Source organism: Canis lupus, chromosome 7 (assembly GCF_048164855.1).
Source record: "Canis lupus baileyi chromosome 7, mCanLup2.hap1, whole genome shotgun sequence".
In the NCBI taxonomy this organism is placed as follows: Eukaryota; Metazoa; Chordata; class Mammalia; order Carnivora; family Canidae; genus Canis; species Canis lupus.
The window spans coordinates 6,505,613-6,524,562 of record NC_132844.1 but is presented as its reverse complement, the minus strand read 5'-3'; the positions used below and the strand labels follow the sequence as shown (position 1 = coordinate 6,524,562).

General features: G+C 37.7%; 1 protein-coding gene across 5 annotated transcripts in view; it reads right to left on the bottom strand.

Moving 5' to 3' along the window:
- SESN1 (sestrin 1) overlaps positions 1-18,950 on the bottom strand; it is a 99,147-nt gene that overhangs the window by 21,294 nt on the left and 58,903 nt on the right. Inside the window, exon 1 of one of the 5 annotated variants that reach the window (XM_072831835.1) lies at positions 409-554. The exons of the other annotated variants lie outside the window; for them this stretch is intronic. Coding sequence (XP_072687936.1) covers positions 409-510 — 102 coding nt within the window. The 5' untranslated portion in view covers positions 511-554. Of the gene's footprint in view, positions 1-408; positions 555-18,950 lie in introns of those variants that run through there. 5 annotated transcript variants of the gene reach the window in all.

The window sequence follows — 18,950 nt, the reverse complement described above, 5'->3', positions numbered from 1 at the left end:
CTCCACGGAGGCAAACAGTTTTTTTTTTTTTTTTTCCTTTTTTAAGTAGGAGGCAAAGGGACTGAGGGGAAAGAGCGAATCCCCGGGCGGCTCCGCCGGCGGACTGGAGCTCCGTTCGGCCCCGGCTTGCGGAGACTTGCAGAGAACTCGGCGGCACGGACGCTTCCGAGCCGTGCAGCGAACCACCGGCCGCCGCCTCTGCAGCCTCAGCGTTTTCCGCTCGGGGCCGACTCGCCGTGCAGCCGTGGGAACCCCGTCCCCGCCCCCGCCCCCGCCGCCCTCCCGGGAGCGTCCTCCTCCTCCGCAGCCGCGGGGCGCCAAGGCGGGGCGGCTTCGAGGCCGGGGCAGCCCCCGCGCCCCGCCGGGTGCCCGCCCGCCCGCCCGCCCGCCGGCCCCGAGCCCGGGTACCTCGTCCTGGCCGCGGCCCCCGCCGCACTGCTTGCAGCCCAGCAGCTCCGAGACGGCCAGCGAGGCCGTGTACGCCGCGTTCGCGGTGGCGGCCAGGCGCATGTCGGCGCGAGGGCCGCTGCGGACGAGCGGGAGGGCGGGCGGGGCGGTGCGGGGCGGTGCGGAGGCGGCGGCGGCGGCGGCGAGCGCGGACCCGCGGGGCTCCCGGCTGCAGCGCCTCCGTCAGCGCGGACCGTGGCGGCGGCGGGGCCCGGACAAACAAGCCGCGCGGCCCCGCCCCCGCCGTCACTCCGCCCGCACGGCGGCCGCAGGAGCCAATCCCGGCCCGCGGCGCCGCGGAGCCCCGCCCCCTCCGCGCGGAGGGCGGGCCTGGAGGGGCGGGGCGGAGCCGGGGGCGGGGCGGAGCCGGGGGCGGGGCCACGGAGGGCGGGCCCTGGGGGGCCTCGGCCGCGGCCCCAGCCTAGCGCAAAACCGCCGCCGCGGGCGGCCGAGCCCCCCCCAGAACCTAAGGCTCCCGTCGCGAACGAGCTCGGCCGGCGGGCACCGTGGCCGGAGGGCGCAGCGCGAGCCCCGGCGCCAGGCACAGGCGGACGTGCCCCTGCCCCCAGCATCAGCAGTCGGGAGCCTGCCCTCCTCGCACCCGCTCACGTCCGTGTACCTCGAGCCAAGGAGCATCCAGCCTCTGTGCTGACCCGGACGCCGCCGGCGAGACCCAAGTTCGCTTTACGTTTCATAAACTATTGAAATCCCCCTCGTCCTGCCCCATAATGCCCAAACACTGCTGAATGGGCCCGGAATGTTGGAACAAGTACCGGACTATGGCCTATATTCAATATGAAATTAGTTTTGGCAAGCTACGTAGAAACTATAAATGTCACTCTCCTATGCAGATAATATGCCTTGGTGGCCAATCTCTGCATTTCCTTTTTCTTTTCGAGTATATTCGAAGGCTTTAAAATTTTAATGGTCTCTCATAAGTGCCCTGGGTTCTAAAGAAAAAATTTCCTCTATGAAATCTGATGAGGAACTTGAGAAAATATAGGTTACAAAGGAGCATAAATAACTGCTATTGTTGGACCCGGAGAGCGAATCTCTCAAGTCCTGTGTTAACCCTATTTCCTTACATGGCCTCATTAACTTCTTTTAAAAATCAACTAAATAAGATCTCTTTTTTTGCATGCTTGGTGTTTTCAAAAGCTTACGTGTTCAGGTTAAAAGAAAAAAGAACATTCTGACAGAAGGAAACAAGCAGAGTGTATCAATAAAAACTGACAGAGAACCAGGACTCCTCCGTGCAAATAAGTTTCAGTCTTAGAAGTGAGGTTACAATGTCTCAGAGAAGACATTGTAGCTCTTATAGCTCTTAATATGTCATTTTAAAAGCAGGTTAAAATGGTTACTTTTTTTATCTTCTCCAGATAAATAAGATAAATGCTGTATGTTCTCATAGGCTGCTTTTACAAATTGCTAAAGCATGCAAAAAGCTTTTTACTGGTCAAGAAAAGCAATTTTGGTTAATATTAACATAAAAGAAAAGGCTACAGAGGCTTCCACTCTCTCTCCCTTTGAGCACAGCCACAAAAGCAAACAGTGTAATCAAATGCCCACTCAGTCACAAACAAGTAGCAAAAATAAATGGAGTAAATCATCCAATTTGCAGCAATAGCCTCCAAGATAAACTGGTTGTAGATGAATACCTTGGAAACACAAATGGACTTGATACATGAGGTTCTGAGCCATAATGCTAGATAATGAAAGAAGTATGTGAAAATGATGGCTCCGTTTCTGTAAGAGTTGAGCTGTGATTTTTATCTTCTGGAAGGGAGAAAACAGTGGGGTTAGTTGTCTAGTAGGGCATAGCCTTGTTTATGACATTAAAATTATGTCACTGGCAAAATGGAAAATGCTTAACTTTCTATTTTTTTAATGAGAGGCAAGGGAAATGCCTGCATTTAGCTAACCCAAAAATGGTTTAAAATAATTAAATGCCAAACTGCAAACTATATATATATTTAGTAGGGTTTGATCTTAGAGCTTCATAAATATTTACTGAAGAAGCATACACTGAAATTGTATAGTAAACTGCAATTAGGATTACTTCCTCCCACCCACCCCCCTAGAAAATTTCAGTTTAATTATTTTGATGCTGCCTTGCATAAAAAGAAAAATAATTTTAACTCATTCTAATTCACTGGTTTACTGAGGACCCTCAAGTCATTAAATGTCAGGAATCTTTTATGGTATCTATAAAGACTGACTTAAGTTCTTCAGAGAGTTCTAATTTCTGCCCTTTACAATAGAGCAGTATGTTGAATTAGTCACTTTATTCTCCAACATAAAAGGGTTGTTTCCAAATAAATCTATAGTAACCAAGAATTCCAACCAATGTACTAACTTGCAAATATCATTGTGTAGATTTCACTTCTGGAAATGATTGGTTTCAAATCACTCAATAAAAAGTTTGCAATTTCCAAAGATTTTGCTTCTTGAGAAGGCCAGATGTCTTAAAGGTATTTCTCCTAATGAGAAAATAACTGATATTTTATATAATGAGAAAATAACTGATATTTTATAATCAGTTAGGGCTAGGCATGTCATAGGCATATAATAAACATCTGCTTAGGGATCCCTGGGTGGCGCAGCGGTTTGGCGCCTGCCTTTGGCCTAGGGCGCGATCCTGGAGACCCAGGATCGATTCCCACGTCGGGCTCCTGGTGCATGGAGCCTGCTTCTCTCTGCCTGTGTCTCTGCCTTTCTTTCTCTCTCTGTGACTATCATAAATAAATAAAAATTAAAAAAAAATAAACATCTGCTTAAAAAAAATGAAATCTTGAGCACAGAACAGTAATTGGAAAGGATATTTATCACAGTTTATCATTATAGGCCAGCAGTTACTTTATAAAGTCTGCTACTTAAACATTTCAACATTTCTTCTAGGAAGAATCCTGATATCCAACCTAAGAAGTAACAGTCATTCTGAAATACTTCCTTTCCTCTAAAAATGTTTTGGTAGACTTAGCAGTATCAAGGTGAGGTTTTTGTATCTGTATTTAGCAGTAATGGTCTCAACTCTTTAATTTTCTCAAGAATGAGGTGACATACCTATGTAAAAGCAAAGTGGTATCAAATGACTTTATCTGAGCTGAGAACTATGATGTATTAGAGAGTCTGGACTTGAAGTTTTGGTATAAGACAGGCTTCCTGAAGGAAGAACATCTGAACTGGAGCTTAGAGGTTTGGTGGAGAGGTCTTGGCATGAAAATTTAGGGGGCGGACAGGAGGGAAGGCTTGAGAGTAGAGAGTTCTAAGCAAAGGAACCAGTACGTGCAAAGGCCCAAAGGCAGGAGAGAGTGGTCCAAACAGGGTCACTAAATAAAGCAAATTTATTTGGTCTGGAAGGAGGGGAGTATGGACAGAGAATTCAAGTAAAAGATCAACAGTAAGGAGGGAACTTGTTCAAGCTTCATTGAAGAATGTAAATTTCATTCTTAAGTTGACTGTGGAGTTACTGAAAGTTTTAAACAGTAGAAAAACATCAGATTTGCTGCTTTTACTAAGGTTTAGAAAAATATACTAGAAGGGGCAAAATTGTGGAGACAGAGAGATGAGCTAGTAAGGCTGTTGAGGCAGTATGGTGGGTCTGAATAATAAGAATGAAGCAAAGTATAGGGATGAAGGTGGGTTTTCTCTAACATATTTCTTGGGAAAGGAAATCATGGCTCATACTCTTGCTTTTGAAATTGAGGAAATTTCAAATTAGCTGCTGTCTGACCAACTGGGTTCCCTACTCCATTAGACTTTTAAAAATATAGTTAATTCATGGAACACGTATATTTTAGTAGAATGCTTACCAGGCCAAAAGGCATAGTCACACTTTCATGGACCACATATTAAACCTTGAATATTCCCATTAACCAAAGGAATTATATTAAAGTACTACAGATTTGTAGATCTATTCATTAGAATAGGAATTCTATTTAATAACTGGTTAGAAAACACACAATGGTTTCAGCCATTAAACCAAAGAACATCTTTTAAGAGTGGGCTTAAAGCATTCTTGAAAAATGTCCTATTATCATTTAAAACATTTAGAATAAATACTGGTTTATAAGATTACTTCTGCTTACTAATTTTGTCAAGATTTTTTTCCTGCAGCTCATATCTTCCTGTTTTTATATATATAGCTTGTCTGCTAAGCACTTTTTTCCTTTCAACATGTTTTGAGTACAGTGAGATCCTTTTAGCACTGAACTTTAATTTTACATTGTTCTCTTATTTGTCCTCTACTTTTCTCACTTCTTCAATTTAATTTTTAGAATTTATCACTTATAAAGGAGTAAGACTGTTGACAGATCTTTGCCCTCATTTTCTCCTTTGGGATTTTTTCTTTTAGAAATGCAGTTTTAAATCTCTACATAGGGCTTTAGAAACATAGGCTATCACCCATATTAGTAACTAAGCAGTATTCCAAACAATGTCACTGGTTTTAAATAAGAAAATCACATTCCCCTAAAGAATAAACATGTTAAATTGGGGTTAGATTTTCCAGGCTAATAAAACTAGTAACTTACCAACTTCTACCTATCTGTAACTGACATGTATACGGCAGATAATTATTTCTATTTCCAAATATATAAAACAGAAACTCATAAGTATGGGTAACTTGTCCAAGATTGTAAAAGTGGCAAAATGCCATCAGGGATTAGAACCCAGGTCTATCAGAATCCAGAGCAGCAGAAGCTGGGTTGCCTCTTTTAATGAGCATCTTACACATTTTGATAACTATGTATTAGTCTCAGTTCTTGATTCTGAGGACAAAAGGGAAGGCAAAAAAAGAAAAGCTTCTCTCCCTTTCTTATACTGAAGATGAGATCTGGTTAAGGAAGGAAAGGAAGAAAGGAAGAAAGAAAGAGAGAAAGGAAGATGGATGGATGGGGTGGCTCAGTGGTTGAGCGTCTAGACACCTTTGGCTCAAGTCGTGATCCTGGGGTCCTAGGATTGAGTCCCATATCAGGTCCCCACCCCCCCACCCCCCCCGCGGGAGCCTGCTTCTGTCTCTGCCTCTCTCTCTGTGTCTCTCATGAATAAATAAAATCTTAAAAAAAAAAGAGTGAATGAATCATGGAATGAGTGAGCTTGGTCTTTGAGAACTTCTCTTCTCTACTTCTCATTCCTCTTAGTGTGAGGCCTTTAGTAACCTCATGCTACCTACAGCTCCTCTTCTACAGAACTCACCTGAATCTATTCTAAGACTCCACCTGAGTTTATTTGGTCTGGAAGGAGGCACTCATACTACCCTTATTTCTCTTAGAATAACTGGTTAAATGCTAAGAAAAAAGGCTTCTTAAACCAATTCACACTATTTATTGTATGAAGTACTTATATCTCATACTAATTTATTTATTTAGTCTGACTGACTCCATAAAATCAGATTTTTTTTACTGCTGTATTTTCAATGCCCAAGTGCCTAGCTCACAGTAGACCCTCAATAAATATGTATTGAATGAACTCCACAGAGATATTTCTATTAAAAAAAAAAAAACAACTTAACTCAAGTGAAAGCTTAATAATGAATTTCTAGTTCAATATTTAGTTTATGAAAGATTTAGGCCATCTAGACAAACATTTTTGGAGGTTTCTGGTCTACTATACAGGCAGGCAAGACTGCTAGGGAATCAGCTTGTCCTTGGGTTGAGCTCTGCTAAAGCAACTTCTGTTTTTCATAGTCTTTCCCTATCTTCTCCTTGGGAACCCACAGATACTTCCAAGCTTTTTTAATTTTTTTTTTTATTTTTGCTTGCTTTCCTTGCACTACTAAGATAGCTATATAGGTTCAGGCAATGGTATACACGGCTCACTTGTTAGGTCAGGCAGGTATTTACAAGTCAGATACTGCCTGTATACATACCATTGTTTGACAAGATTCATTGAGTATTCTGTAACCAAGTTTGGCTTTCAACATCTTTAGGTCTAAGGTGAAACAACAGGAAATAAAGTGTCTGTTGCCATCTCGTGATTAAATGGGAGACCTCATTAAAAAATGCTACAATTTTTAGAACTGAATTCTCTGCATTATTGTTGAGTTAAATAAGAATTGGTTTAATCTGGAATAGGTTGAGGTTCAGGTAAAAAGCTGAGTGTGGTGGGAAATAGGAATTTATCACATATGTATGTAGGAGCTACTGAAAGTTTTAAAGAAGGAGAAAAAGGAAGTGATACAAACTCAAAAAAAAGGTAACTGAAGACACTAAATATATGACATATTTAAGTAGAAAATATTTCTTAGACCATGTACATATACTACTCTACTGTATAATTTTTGAAATACTTTTTGAGCTGGATTTAAACGTTATCTAAAAGTATATGAAAAAATATTTTTTAAATTCACAAAGTACTTCTGTTTGTGAGCAAGAGCACAAGGCAAGCGCACAAGGCTGGTTTTAATGTTACCTGTAATTTTTAAAAGTTTGTTTATTTATTTATTTTTAGTAATCTCTACACCTAATATGGGGCTTAAACTCATGACCCTGAGATCAAGAGTCAGATGCTTTACCAACTGAGCCAGTCAGGCACCCCTAAAATCTTTTAATGGAGTTACTTTTTTATTTATAAAAACTATCCTCACCTCCCTATCCATGCCCACCCCACCCCATGATTATTACTACCATGTAGGGAATAGAGATTTACAATGCTTTTCTTATACAGCGCAAATTCAGTTCCTCTGTGATAATCTTGAGTTGTAGGCCCTTTACTCTTTTAAATTACCTTCTTTCTTTGTCCCTCCTGAGATCTCTTGTTTTCCAAGAGGGTATTAAGTTGTAGGGCCTTAACCTGGTCACAAAGTACAAGGCCACATCTAGGGACTACCTGAATGTTATTAAGCTTCTCAGAAATAAAATGCCATTCACTGAACTTTCCCATCTGATCATCTGCTCTCCAAAATCCTCACTGTACCACTGTGGGCCATTTTCCTCTTTGTCCACAAAGTACATATACATTCAGGGCATTGCAGTTCAACAGAGATGTTTATTTTTACTTATCACTACTATCTTTTTGGTTAGCTAAAAATACTAAAAAAAAAAAAAAAAAAAAAAAGAGAGATAAAGCCATTTAAAAATTATGCTTTTTACATGAGCTCAAATTTTTTTTTTTAATGAACTCAAATTTGAACAGAATTCAAGATCATTTCATTTGTAGTAACAGAAAATCTGGTTTTCCTAATTTTTGGCAAATGATTGAGAAATACTCAAATAGGATTTTATTCAGATATTACAAATTGGAGAAGGTAGTATTCATTCTTAATTTGTTATAATGTTAATTTTAAAAATACATTTTGGCATAGGTTTATGTATACATGTCAGTGCTATTTTACCAATTAACAGAAATCTTGATATAAGCATTCAATCATTATTTATAGAATTTACTGAATGCCAAATTACATGTATTTAATTTCTTAAATCCTATGAAAAAGCAGAAATATCTTGAGATTGGTTGTCTATTTTATTTAGACTTAACACCTTTCACATAAGTCACACAGATTGGCTGATAGCTTGGGACTCTGTTAGGGAGCATTAAATGGGGAGTCATCTTGGGCAGAATTGCTGCCCAATTCTGAAACAGCCAGACAAACAAAAAACAGAAACCTAGTCTGTAAATCTCTTAACAGACCTTCCAGTTTTAGTTCCCTCAAATTTAAAATGAAGGGCTGGTGAACTTTATAGTCTCTCAAACTTTATTTCAGCTCTAAAGTTCTTCTCTGTTAATATAATTCCTGATTTTTATCAAGAGTTACATGCTTTAAGCTAACTAGAATCTGACCTCCTCCTAGACCAGACTTTTCCATTACTAGAGGTTTTCAAATTGTATTCCTTAGAATCCATTTCTTACAGGTACTTTAAAGTTATGTTATGAAATATTAGATTTGAGCTTTCTTTTTCAAGGCAACCTACAAATGTATATCAACATTAAATGTATTGGAAATAACCATAATAATAATTTGTTGCCACTAGCAATTCAGTTCATGGACTAAATAAAGTTTTTTCACCATCTCTGTGAGTACAGGTTAGAACATTTTTGTAAATGTGTCAGTGATTAGGAAGGGTGTAGTTAATATGTTCTAGCCTTTAAAAGAATTCATGGCTCTCTGCATCTGCTGGAGTAAAACTATAGCAGTGAGTGGACTGCTACAGCATGTGGGTATTTTGCTGTGTGCATCCATATTTCTGGGATATTATGTATACAAGAAAATACAGAAGTAATACTGCAGCCATAACCCGTAACATCTTAATTGGTTTAAAACATAAAATATCAAGTCATTGTTTTGATTTGATAAATAATTTAACTTTATTTATTTGAACTTAAAGCTATAATTACTAAAATGCCAGTTTTAGATATTACATATATCTAAATTCAGATAAATTCTAAATCAGAATTCTGGTAATAGTAATACTGTTTGACTAAACACTATGCTCACAAAAATATTAGTGACACATTTGAATATCACTGTCTTATATATACATCACATCTGATCTGCATTCTAGAACCCACCATGGGTTTGAGGATCCATGCTAGTCTAACAGCTCCCTACATTATTCACCCAAGGCTTGGGTCTGGCTTTAAGGTTCAGAGAATGATCCAAGGATTTCTGCTGATTCCAGCAGAATGCAGGGGGGATTTAGTTCAAAGTCTCACTCCCATCAGTGTTAAGTAGAGCCTTAAAAAAAAAGGCTCTTAGAATCACAATGGTTTAGGGCAGTCTACTGAATTATAAACCAAGTTTGCCTTCCCATAGAACTTTCATTTAGCCTGTCCTGGATATGGTCTATAACTAAAAGGATAATCAATCCTTCTAGCTCTACTCCGAAAAACATGAAAAAGTCAATCCTATCCTTCAGTGACATACATGCCAGCATTAGCAATAAGAGCTTTTATTCTAAATCACAAAAATTTGACCTAAAATATGTACAATGAAGTAAAAGTACAAAGTAGTACTTTGAGATTTTTATTAACAATGAAGATATTATTGATATCCAAATAATCTTTTCTGTTTGTAACAGGTAGGTTCTTAAAGTTTGTTCTCCACAATTAGAACTTACTTTATTGTGAATTTGAAGTCAGAAACTTCAACTTTCCAGTATTTAATGAGATTTAAAAAATTAAACCACAGTACTTTAATTTGCACAAGTATACAACTAAAACCATAAACTCCTAAAATATTACACATCAAATTTACATATTGGGGGTCTGAAAAATATCTGAACTTCAAAAGATATCAGAAAAAAGTACATGGGTCAGGAAAAAGAGCAACGCAGAGTCAAAAGCAGGATGCAGTTCAAGTAGGTCACACTCAACTTTTAACTTTTTCTATGAGCAAAAAACAAGCTTAGCAACAGCTTTCAGCCAACCACAAAGCAAACAGGTAAAAGAGTCAACCATTCCAGATACCAATGAGGTCCAGCCTTCACTGTTTTTAAAAAAATTATACAGTGTCAGATCAGAGCACATTATAAAACAGGATATACTGTCCTGAGTTAAAAGTAACAAAGATAAAATCTCTTTGCCAATCCTTAAAAAAAAATCAGGTTTTAATAACATAATGATATTCTGTTTTCATCCTTGCTGTGCCAGATATCGTACATTAGTATCTTTAATGTTAGTGTAATTGTAACAAAACATAAAATGTTCTTTCTTGTTTGTGGATAGAGGACAAGGGTGGGAATATCTACAGGAAAAGATTCTTCTCTTTTTAAATTCCCTACTACTCAATTTCCAAAATTCATGGGAGGGGGGCAACAATGAAATATTATAGTCCAAATCCAAAAATATGAGTAAAAATAGTCACATACAAATATAACCTTCAAAGCAAGTAAGGAAACTAGACAGACTGCACAGTGCTATTCTGTGCAATTTTTCTTCTTTATCACTCAATACATGTCCTTCTTTGAGAAGAAAATTTTCTAATGATTTAGGAAGGATTTTCAAGAGCTACAGATTTCATCATTGTTATGCTTAGTGCAAACCTCAGTATTTGCTCAAATTGACAGGTTACTTGCAATAGAGACACAAACACTGTGAAACAAGATTTGATTTTGCTTTTGGCTTGCCAAAGTATTCTAAGGCAGTTAACAATATTTTCTGTAAAAATCTTCAAGAACTACCTTCTGTTTTTTCTTCAAGTACTGCTTAAACCATTTGCTGGTTTTAGTTCCCTAAAAAATAATTATTTTAAGTAGATCAGCTTGACCAGTCATATCAATGATTTCCTGTACTATAAAACATAGGACATTTACTACTAATACTGTAGGATGCTGTCCAAAATATATGTCTATTTCCCCTCAATAGTTCATTATAAATACTCCAAGGAAGGGGGGGCAGAAATTAAATAGTACTGGAGACTAGCTCTAGATTTTATTTATTGGTGATACCTTCCCTTCATCCTTTTCCTCTATCCTCAATTGTCATAAATAGCTGAGCTGTGTGGAATCAAGAAAATGGTAGTTTCAATACATCATTTGGGAAAGACACACTTTACATCAAGCTCATATTTTCCTTGGGCTCTTAAATCTCAGAATCTTTTTTAAACACAAGCCACCCAAATGTTACTGAAGGTTTTATCAGTTACTTAACACTCGTATCTATATGCCAGGGACTCATATATGTTTCTGTTAAATTCATGAACCTCTCTATGTATGGATATATTGGATCTACGTATTCAACATTCATTCAGTCAATATTAATTAAGCATCTACCATGAGACAAGTTTTCTTCCCTCCACATCTTCTTCCTTTTTCCTCCCTCTTTCTTTTTATGATTTCCTATAGTGATCCACCCTCTAAAGTCTTTTTGCAGTCTTAAAGGAGCACCTGGACTGAGAATGCCTTAAACTACAAATGCAAAGAGGTACAAAGGGCTTGGAAAGCAGGATTCTGTGTTAAGGTGACATCTGATAGTTATTGTAGCAGCTAGGTAACGTGCGCCAATTGATTTTTCATCGATTTCACCAATAGCTCATATTTTTAGTCTCAGATTGGATTCTGGGAGTAGACACTATACTTCATGGTTTCAGATATGATAATATTAATAGAATAGCTAACATATTGTTGCTAGTACTTATCAGGTATTTTTCTAAAGCATTTTACATGTATTTTAACTTTATATAAAATTTTAACTCATATTTAATATTTAACTCATTTATCCCTCATAATAACCCTTTAGATAGATGCTCTTTTCATTTTAGAAATGGGAAGCAGAGACAGAGAGGTTAAGTATTCGACCCAAGGTCCCATAGCAAGCAAGCAGCTTAAGGTTAGAACTCAAGCCAGTCGGACTCCAAAGGGATGTTCTTTCTACTATACCATGATGCTGCCTGATAATGTTTTAGGTTTCTTTCCACTGGTAAGATTCTAGTGATTGTGCATCCATCAGGAAAGAGACCCAGGACCATAAACCCTTCTCTTCAACCCTTCCTATCTTAGCCTGCACTATTTTCTATGTAATCTCCTCTCTATGACAGACTGTTCATCTCACTCTCTGTGCCCCACTCCCACCACCAAAATCATTAGAACATCACTTCTCTCCAGGAAATCTGAACTTGTTCCCCACTGAGCCTACTGCCAAAATAGAAAATGATCCACAACATCTCTCAATATCCCTTCTCTCTGGCTACTGCCTTTCTTATACATTTTAATCTGATCCCAGTTTCTTTTATTCCATTTACCTACTTTTGGTCCCTCTCTGAACCTTTATTCATTTCTGACACTTGAAAACATTCTTCCCTCACAGTTTCATTAACAATATATTATAATTTCCTTCAAAGGTCTTCTAAAATATCTTCTGCACAAAATTTTATAAATTTTGTCATAATGAATGAGGAATATCTTCAACCACTTTACAGTTTACCACACTGTCTTTTAATCTCAAAAATACCATACACTATGTTTTGGATACAGTTAATAATTACTATTTGTGGATGTACTTAAGTTGTGTTCACAGTTTTAAAGTACAACCTCAGAGTATTTATATGTTCCTTTTAGCTATGTTGAGAGTACATTCTCTTTTAGATGCAAGGGTTTGGGAAGTGGAAGTGTATTAATCTTGCTTTGAAATTATAACTACTAGCACATGGAGTTAAGTATTTAAAAATACATTTTCGTTATATTATTGGGCACCCAAGAGAAAACGATAGGTTTGAGTCTAACTAAAACATCATCAAGATAGCTAAATGAGTAAAATTATCTTTTAGAATAAACAAAATGTAATATTTTATGTAAAAAAAAGTGAAAACATAAATGAAGACAAATTGGCACATAGTCATTATTAAAGTCACTCTATGAACTAACTGGAATTTAAATAAAAACTTAAAAACTTTTTCAAGTAAAAAAGATAGTCACTTTTATAGACTTGAAACATTAGAAAATACCACAGTTTTTTCCTTAGTGGCTAAATATGGTATTGTGTACTCAAAAATATGAAAGAACTGAGAATGATTTAGTAGGATTAAATCCAATGCTTGCTTACACATTCTCTCTCTCTCTCATACCTTGAGATGGTTCCTCCCACATTTGAAAATTTGGCCAAAATAGTTCATTATTATAGACTGCTGATATAATAATACTTCATTATACCTGAATTGACTTTTTTGGGTCAATCTTAAGAACAGAAACTGTACTTAAAGGAAAACCTTTGCCCACCTCTCAGAGACAATTTATTTTACTTTGTGCAAAATTATAACACGCTTATTTATCTAGTTTCTAAGCTAATAGTAATTTAGAAGGGAGTAGGGACTACTGTTTAAATTGATAGCAGAGAAAATATGATAGCCATTTAATGACAAGGGAGGAGTCAGAAAAATTCTAAAAAGCAGAAACAAGAACTTGGACAGCATAATAGTAGGAGGCCATTTACTATAAGGATACTTAGTTCTAGGCTATAACTAACCCTGATAGTACCACTTTCTGATAACTAACCTCTCTAACAGTGATCCTTACTCATGTTGGACAAACCACCTAATTAGCTGGTTGTAAAACATATGGCTGAACTGGCAAAGTAACAGAAATCCTCAGAAGTAAAAAATGACCAACAGGAGGAATCCAAAGAGATAATAATTCCTGAGGTTGGTAGTTATGGAAGCCCAGTAATCTAGAGCAAGAGCATGGGGAAGAGAAGACAAAGACTAGGACCTGGGAAATTAGGGGGTAAACTAGAGACTCAATCGTAAAGCCAAGCCCCAAAGGGCTATATACTACCAATATACACATGAGCTAAGAAAAACAGCCCATCTACAAAAGGAGATAGAAAATTTGCCTCTTTCAACTTTTTCTTGGTGGAGAATTTAAGATCTCAACCCTCATTTTTTCCAGGAAGCACAATGAATCCCATGTACAATACTGAAATTCATATCTTGACATATAGTAAAACTGAAAAATTCCAAGAAAAGGGAAGACCTTAAAGGTTATCCAAGGGAAAAACTAGATTACCTATAAAGTTTAAACTGACAGTCTGGTGTTTTTAAAGATTTATTTGTGAGAGAGAGAAAGAGAGAGACAGACAGACAGACAGCAGGGGAAGGGACAGAGGGAGAAGGAGAGAGAATCCTTGGGCAGACTTCCTGCTGACCAGTGGAACCCAACAAGGCCAATCCTAGGACCTTGAGATCATGACCTGAACTGAAATCAACAGTAGGCTACTTAACTGACTGAGCCATTCAGGCACCCTTGACAGTCTGTTTTTTAATAATGGAAGTCAGAGGACCATGGAATAGTATCTTCAAAGCACTGAAAGAGAAACTGGCCACTCTTAAATTGTATTAACATATGAAACTGTCTTTTAAGACACATTTTAAGAGATAAAAAGTTTACCATCAACAGATCTTCACTGAAGAAGCTTCATTTCAAGAAAAAGCAAAATGATCCTAGAAGGAAGTGTGAAAAATACCATGTAGCCAATAAAGAAAAGGTTCTTAGTACCTGAGATTTTCATCCCATGGGTAAAATTCTTACCTATGCAGAACAGTGCATTCTCTAAGGATTTTGAATAGCTTTGTGTGAACATAAGCTTCATTTCTCTTGGTTTGGAGAGAAATAGCTAATTCCTATAATAGTTATAGCTTTAAGTTTTTAAGTAACTGTCAAACTTTTTCCACGGTGGTGGAAAAAAAATTTACATTACTACCAGCAATGTATGAGTTCCAGTGACTATATACCTTCATCAACACATAGCATGGTCAATATTATTTTAATCAATCTAATGGTGTAGTGCAGTAGTTCTTACCTGGGGATGATTTTGCCCCCTAGGAAACATCTGACGTCAGGATTCATTTTTTATTTTCTCAACTGGTGGGTAGGTGGGTTGCCACTGGCACGTAGCTGGTAGAGGCCAGGGGTGCTACCAAATATAGTACAACACATAGGGCAGCCTCTCACAATAGAGAATTATCTGGCCCAAAATATTAAGTGCTGAGGTTAAGAAGCCCTTGTGTAGTAATATCTCATTTTGGATTTAACTTGCATATCTTAGATAACTATTGACATTGATCATATTTCTAAGTGATTATTGGTCATTTATGTATTTTTTGTGAAGTATCAGTTCAAATAATTTGTCCATTTTTGAAAATTGTGTTGGCTGTCTTGTTACTGAGTTCTAACTGTACTTTATACATTTTGAATACAAGTTGTTTGATATATGTGGTTGTGAATACTTTTTATCCAATCTATGCCTTGTCATTTCATTTTTCCTAATGGTGTCTTTCAAAGATCAAGAGTTTTAAGCTTTTTAAACTTTGATGTAACCCAATTTATCATTTTTTTTCTCTAAGGTTTTATGCTTGTATAGTCTAAGAAGCCATTGCCTGCCCTAAGGTCACAAAGATTTTTTTTCCTGTTTTCTTCTAGCAGTTTTATAGTTTTAGGTTTAACATAATAAATTTTATTATATATGAAAAGCAAACTAATAAAGTGTTTCTCTCTAGGGAATGGAATTATGAGTGAATGGTATTTACTTATTTATATATCTTTTGCATTTATCCTCTGCTATCATGATTAAAAATTCCAGCTACAGATAACTTTTTCGGGTAGGGAGAGAATGGGAGGAGGGAGTATAGCTCAGACAGGGCTAATTTTGCTTTTCTGTTCTAGTGACTAGATCTGATCCTAAAGTTGGCTCCTACATTGCCAGATATGCATGTTAAATTAAGTACTCTGATAATTTTTTTTATTACATTAACCCATATAGCAACAAGTAAAGTGGTCTTTTTTCCAGAGATTCGAGCAGGCAAATACTGGAGTAAATAGGGTTAAACAACATAGGTTTACTTATAGTATGCTTGGGTCATAAAAAGGCATTTCTTAAAAACAGTATTAACTGATGCCACATGGAAAACTGGTCAGCATATATCATAGAAACAGAGAATCCTCTACTTAAAAATGATTCTCCCCCCCACCCCACCAATCCCAGGACCTTATACAGAAAAACAAAACAAAACAAAAAATAGTCCATGGAAGCAGTGTGTTGGGCAAGGAGATCTTCTATTATTCTTTTTAAAAGATTCTATTTATTTATTTATTTAAAGAGAGAGAGAGAGAGAGAGAGAGAGAACAGAGGGAGAGGGACAATCAGATTCTGCACTCAGCATGGAGCCTAATGTGGGGCTTAATCAAGGAGATCCTTTAAAAAAAAGCTGCTTTTTTTTTTTAAAGATTTATTTATTTATTTATTTATTTATTTATTTATTTATTTATTTATTTATTTATTTATTTATTTATTTATTTATGATAGACATAGAGAGAGAGAGAGGCAGAGACACAGGCAGAGGGAGAAGCAGGCTCCATGTCGGGAGCCCGACATGGGACTCGATCCTGGAATTCCAGGATCACGCCCTGGGCCAAAGGCAGGCGCTAAACCGCTGAGCCACCCAGGGATTCCCCCCCAAAAAAGCTTCTTAAACCATGATTATTTGTATCAATAAATAACCCCCCAAAATATTCCAAGAAGTCTGCTGCTGAAGAAATGAAAAATGGTACTGGAATTGCACAATGGTGCACACTGATATTAGAAAAGGTATCTTTGAACTAGTCTGAAGATTATCTTGAAAAATGTACATTAACTATCTCATGTAGATTTAGATTCCAGATTGTTCACTTGATAATAGTCTAAAATTCTTACAGTTTCATACCTACTCTGAAACAGAGATTTAGTGTATAATGATCATGATTTCAAGATACTTTTCTACCCTCTGTACTTAAGAAAATTGTTTATTATAGAACATTTGCAACAATGTAAGCAGTAAATGGAGGAACTTAAGTAGCAAAAACTGTCCTAAATTCTACAAGGAATTTCAGAGAGCTAACATTTATAAGAATTATAGAGCTCTGAGTCCTAGAAAGACTTTTTCCTAGCCACTGATAACTAAAGATGCTATTAGAAACAATGGAAGCCATGGTTTAAAATACAGTTATTGTACCAAAAGGTGGTTTCCAGGCTAAAGACACTTGGTTCATGACAGTTCTACTATTCTGAACAATTCTTATGGGTAGCAGGGATAATTCTGCTTTATTAAGTATTTTTCTTGAGTACAAATTATTGCCAAAAATGCTGTGAATACTGACTTTAAAAAGTTGCCATCTTTCTACCACTTCCTCTCCCCTCAATCCAGTCCTCTCCCCAATAACAACCAGATCTGTCTACTCTCTGTGTTTTTCTTAGTTAAGAAAGGAAATGTTCATTATTTTCCTACATAAATTTGTATTCAATTAGTAAATTTTACTGAGCTTCTTCAGCCCCTCAGTAAGATTTTTAGGTATAGTCAAAGCCTGAAGGATAACACAAGTTCTTAGATATTAAGGTAACCACCCTCAGAACGTTAAACCCCCCTTCCCTCTCACCTTGCCCTAGTACAAGTGGCAGGTAAATATTAGTAAAATGGCCATTTAACTTGGTTATAGATTTTCCTGACACATGGGAATCAGGCTCACATGTCTGCTTCCTCGAATTCTCTCCATTCTTTGGCCCTCATTAGCTTGAGCAAGACCCCTAGCTCTGGAACCTTCAGAATCTATGCTTTAGTACCTGACCAGAAGTCATTGCTAGGGCCCCCCCTCTGACCTGAGAATCTGGTCTAATGAGAGGTAGAAATAGTAAGAAGAAGAAGAATGAGTTCTGAAGAAACAAGGTTATCAGAAAACTACTTAGGACTATGAATGTCCACAGAGGCATGAACAGTGCAGAGTGTGTATGTGTGTGTGTGTGTGTGTGTGTGTGTGTGTGTGTGCACGTGCGTGTGTGTGAGAGACAGACAGACAGACAGACACAATGGGGGATTTATCAATAGATGAGGCAACTGAACTTTCGTTCATGACTCAAAACATTCTTTCCTTAGCTGCCTAAGTGACTTCATCCATGAGTTTGAGAATAGGGTAGGTAGAAATAGGGGAAACAGGGAAAGAATAAACATAACCAGGACCTGAATAAGAAAGAAGTCACAGAGAAAAAATATAGGTCTGAAATTCTCAAGATCCTAAGGTCTTGGAAAGAACCATAAAATCTCATGTTATGTAATGAATAGGACTCTACATAGGAACTGTGGAACAAAGAGTAAAATGTATACAGAGTTCTACAGTTCACAAATTCACAGAGTGACTTGTGCAATTTCTCACGACAACCTTGTGAGACAGATCTCATTATTCCTGTATTACCCAAGAAGAAATTTGTCATGCAACAGAAAAGTGGCAGAGCTACATGTCAAAAGTAAGTCTGTGTGACTTTAGGTCCAGTGCCCTTTCCTTTCCACCTCTCAGCAGTTACAAATGCAGCTTCAGGACTTCAGTGCATTGCCCAGGGTGAGGACGTGAGCTTTGTTGCTCGGGACCCAGGAAGCACTACTGGAACTTTGAGACAGCTTGGGGCTGAGACCACCAGGAGGAAAATTTTTCTTGTACACAGTCCTGACAGCTAAGGAAGGGGGCTCTGATGAGGTTTCTCCCAGAAATTTCAAAAATAGATAGTTTCTGTGGAGGAGGTCTGGTCAAGATTTATATTCTGAAAACTTCCAGTTGAATAATTGTGGGCATAGCGAGTGTCTGACCATGGAAGACAGATGTTCCCTTATGCATGCTTTTAAAAAGTCTTAATGATTATTTTCCCATGACACTGATGTGATTTAAAATATATTGAAAACTGAAGAGTAGATGTAGTTTAAATATTTAATGTTTACCAAAGGCAGTAATGTTTTTAATTTACTATTTTTTAAACTTCCTTTATTTTCAAATTCAGAAAGTATATACATGTGTTGTTCAAGTTTCACATTCATCTAGCATACTTTTTTTTTTTTTTTAGATTTGTTCATTTATTAGGAAAGAAAGAAGGAAGAGAGAGAATGCAGGAGTGGGGGAGAGGAAGAGGAGAAGGAAAATAAACTCTGCATTGAACACGGAGCAGATACAGAGCTCCATCTCACAACACTGAGATCTTAACCTGAACCAAAATCAAGAGTCGGGAGGCTTAACCGACTGAACCACCCAGGTGCCCCTGGCATACTTCCAAATTTACTT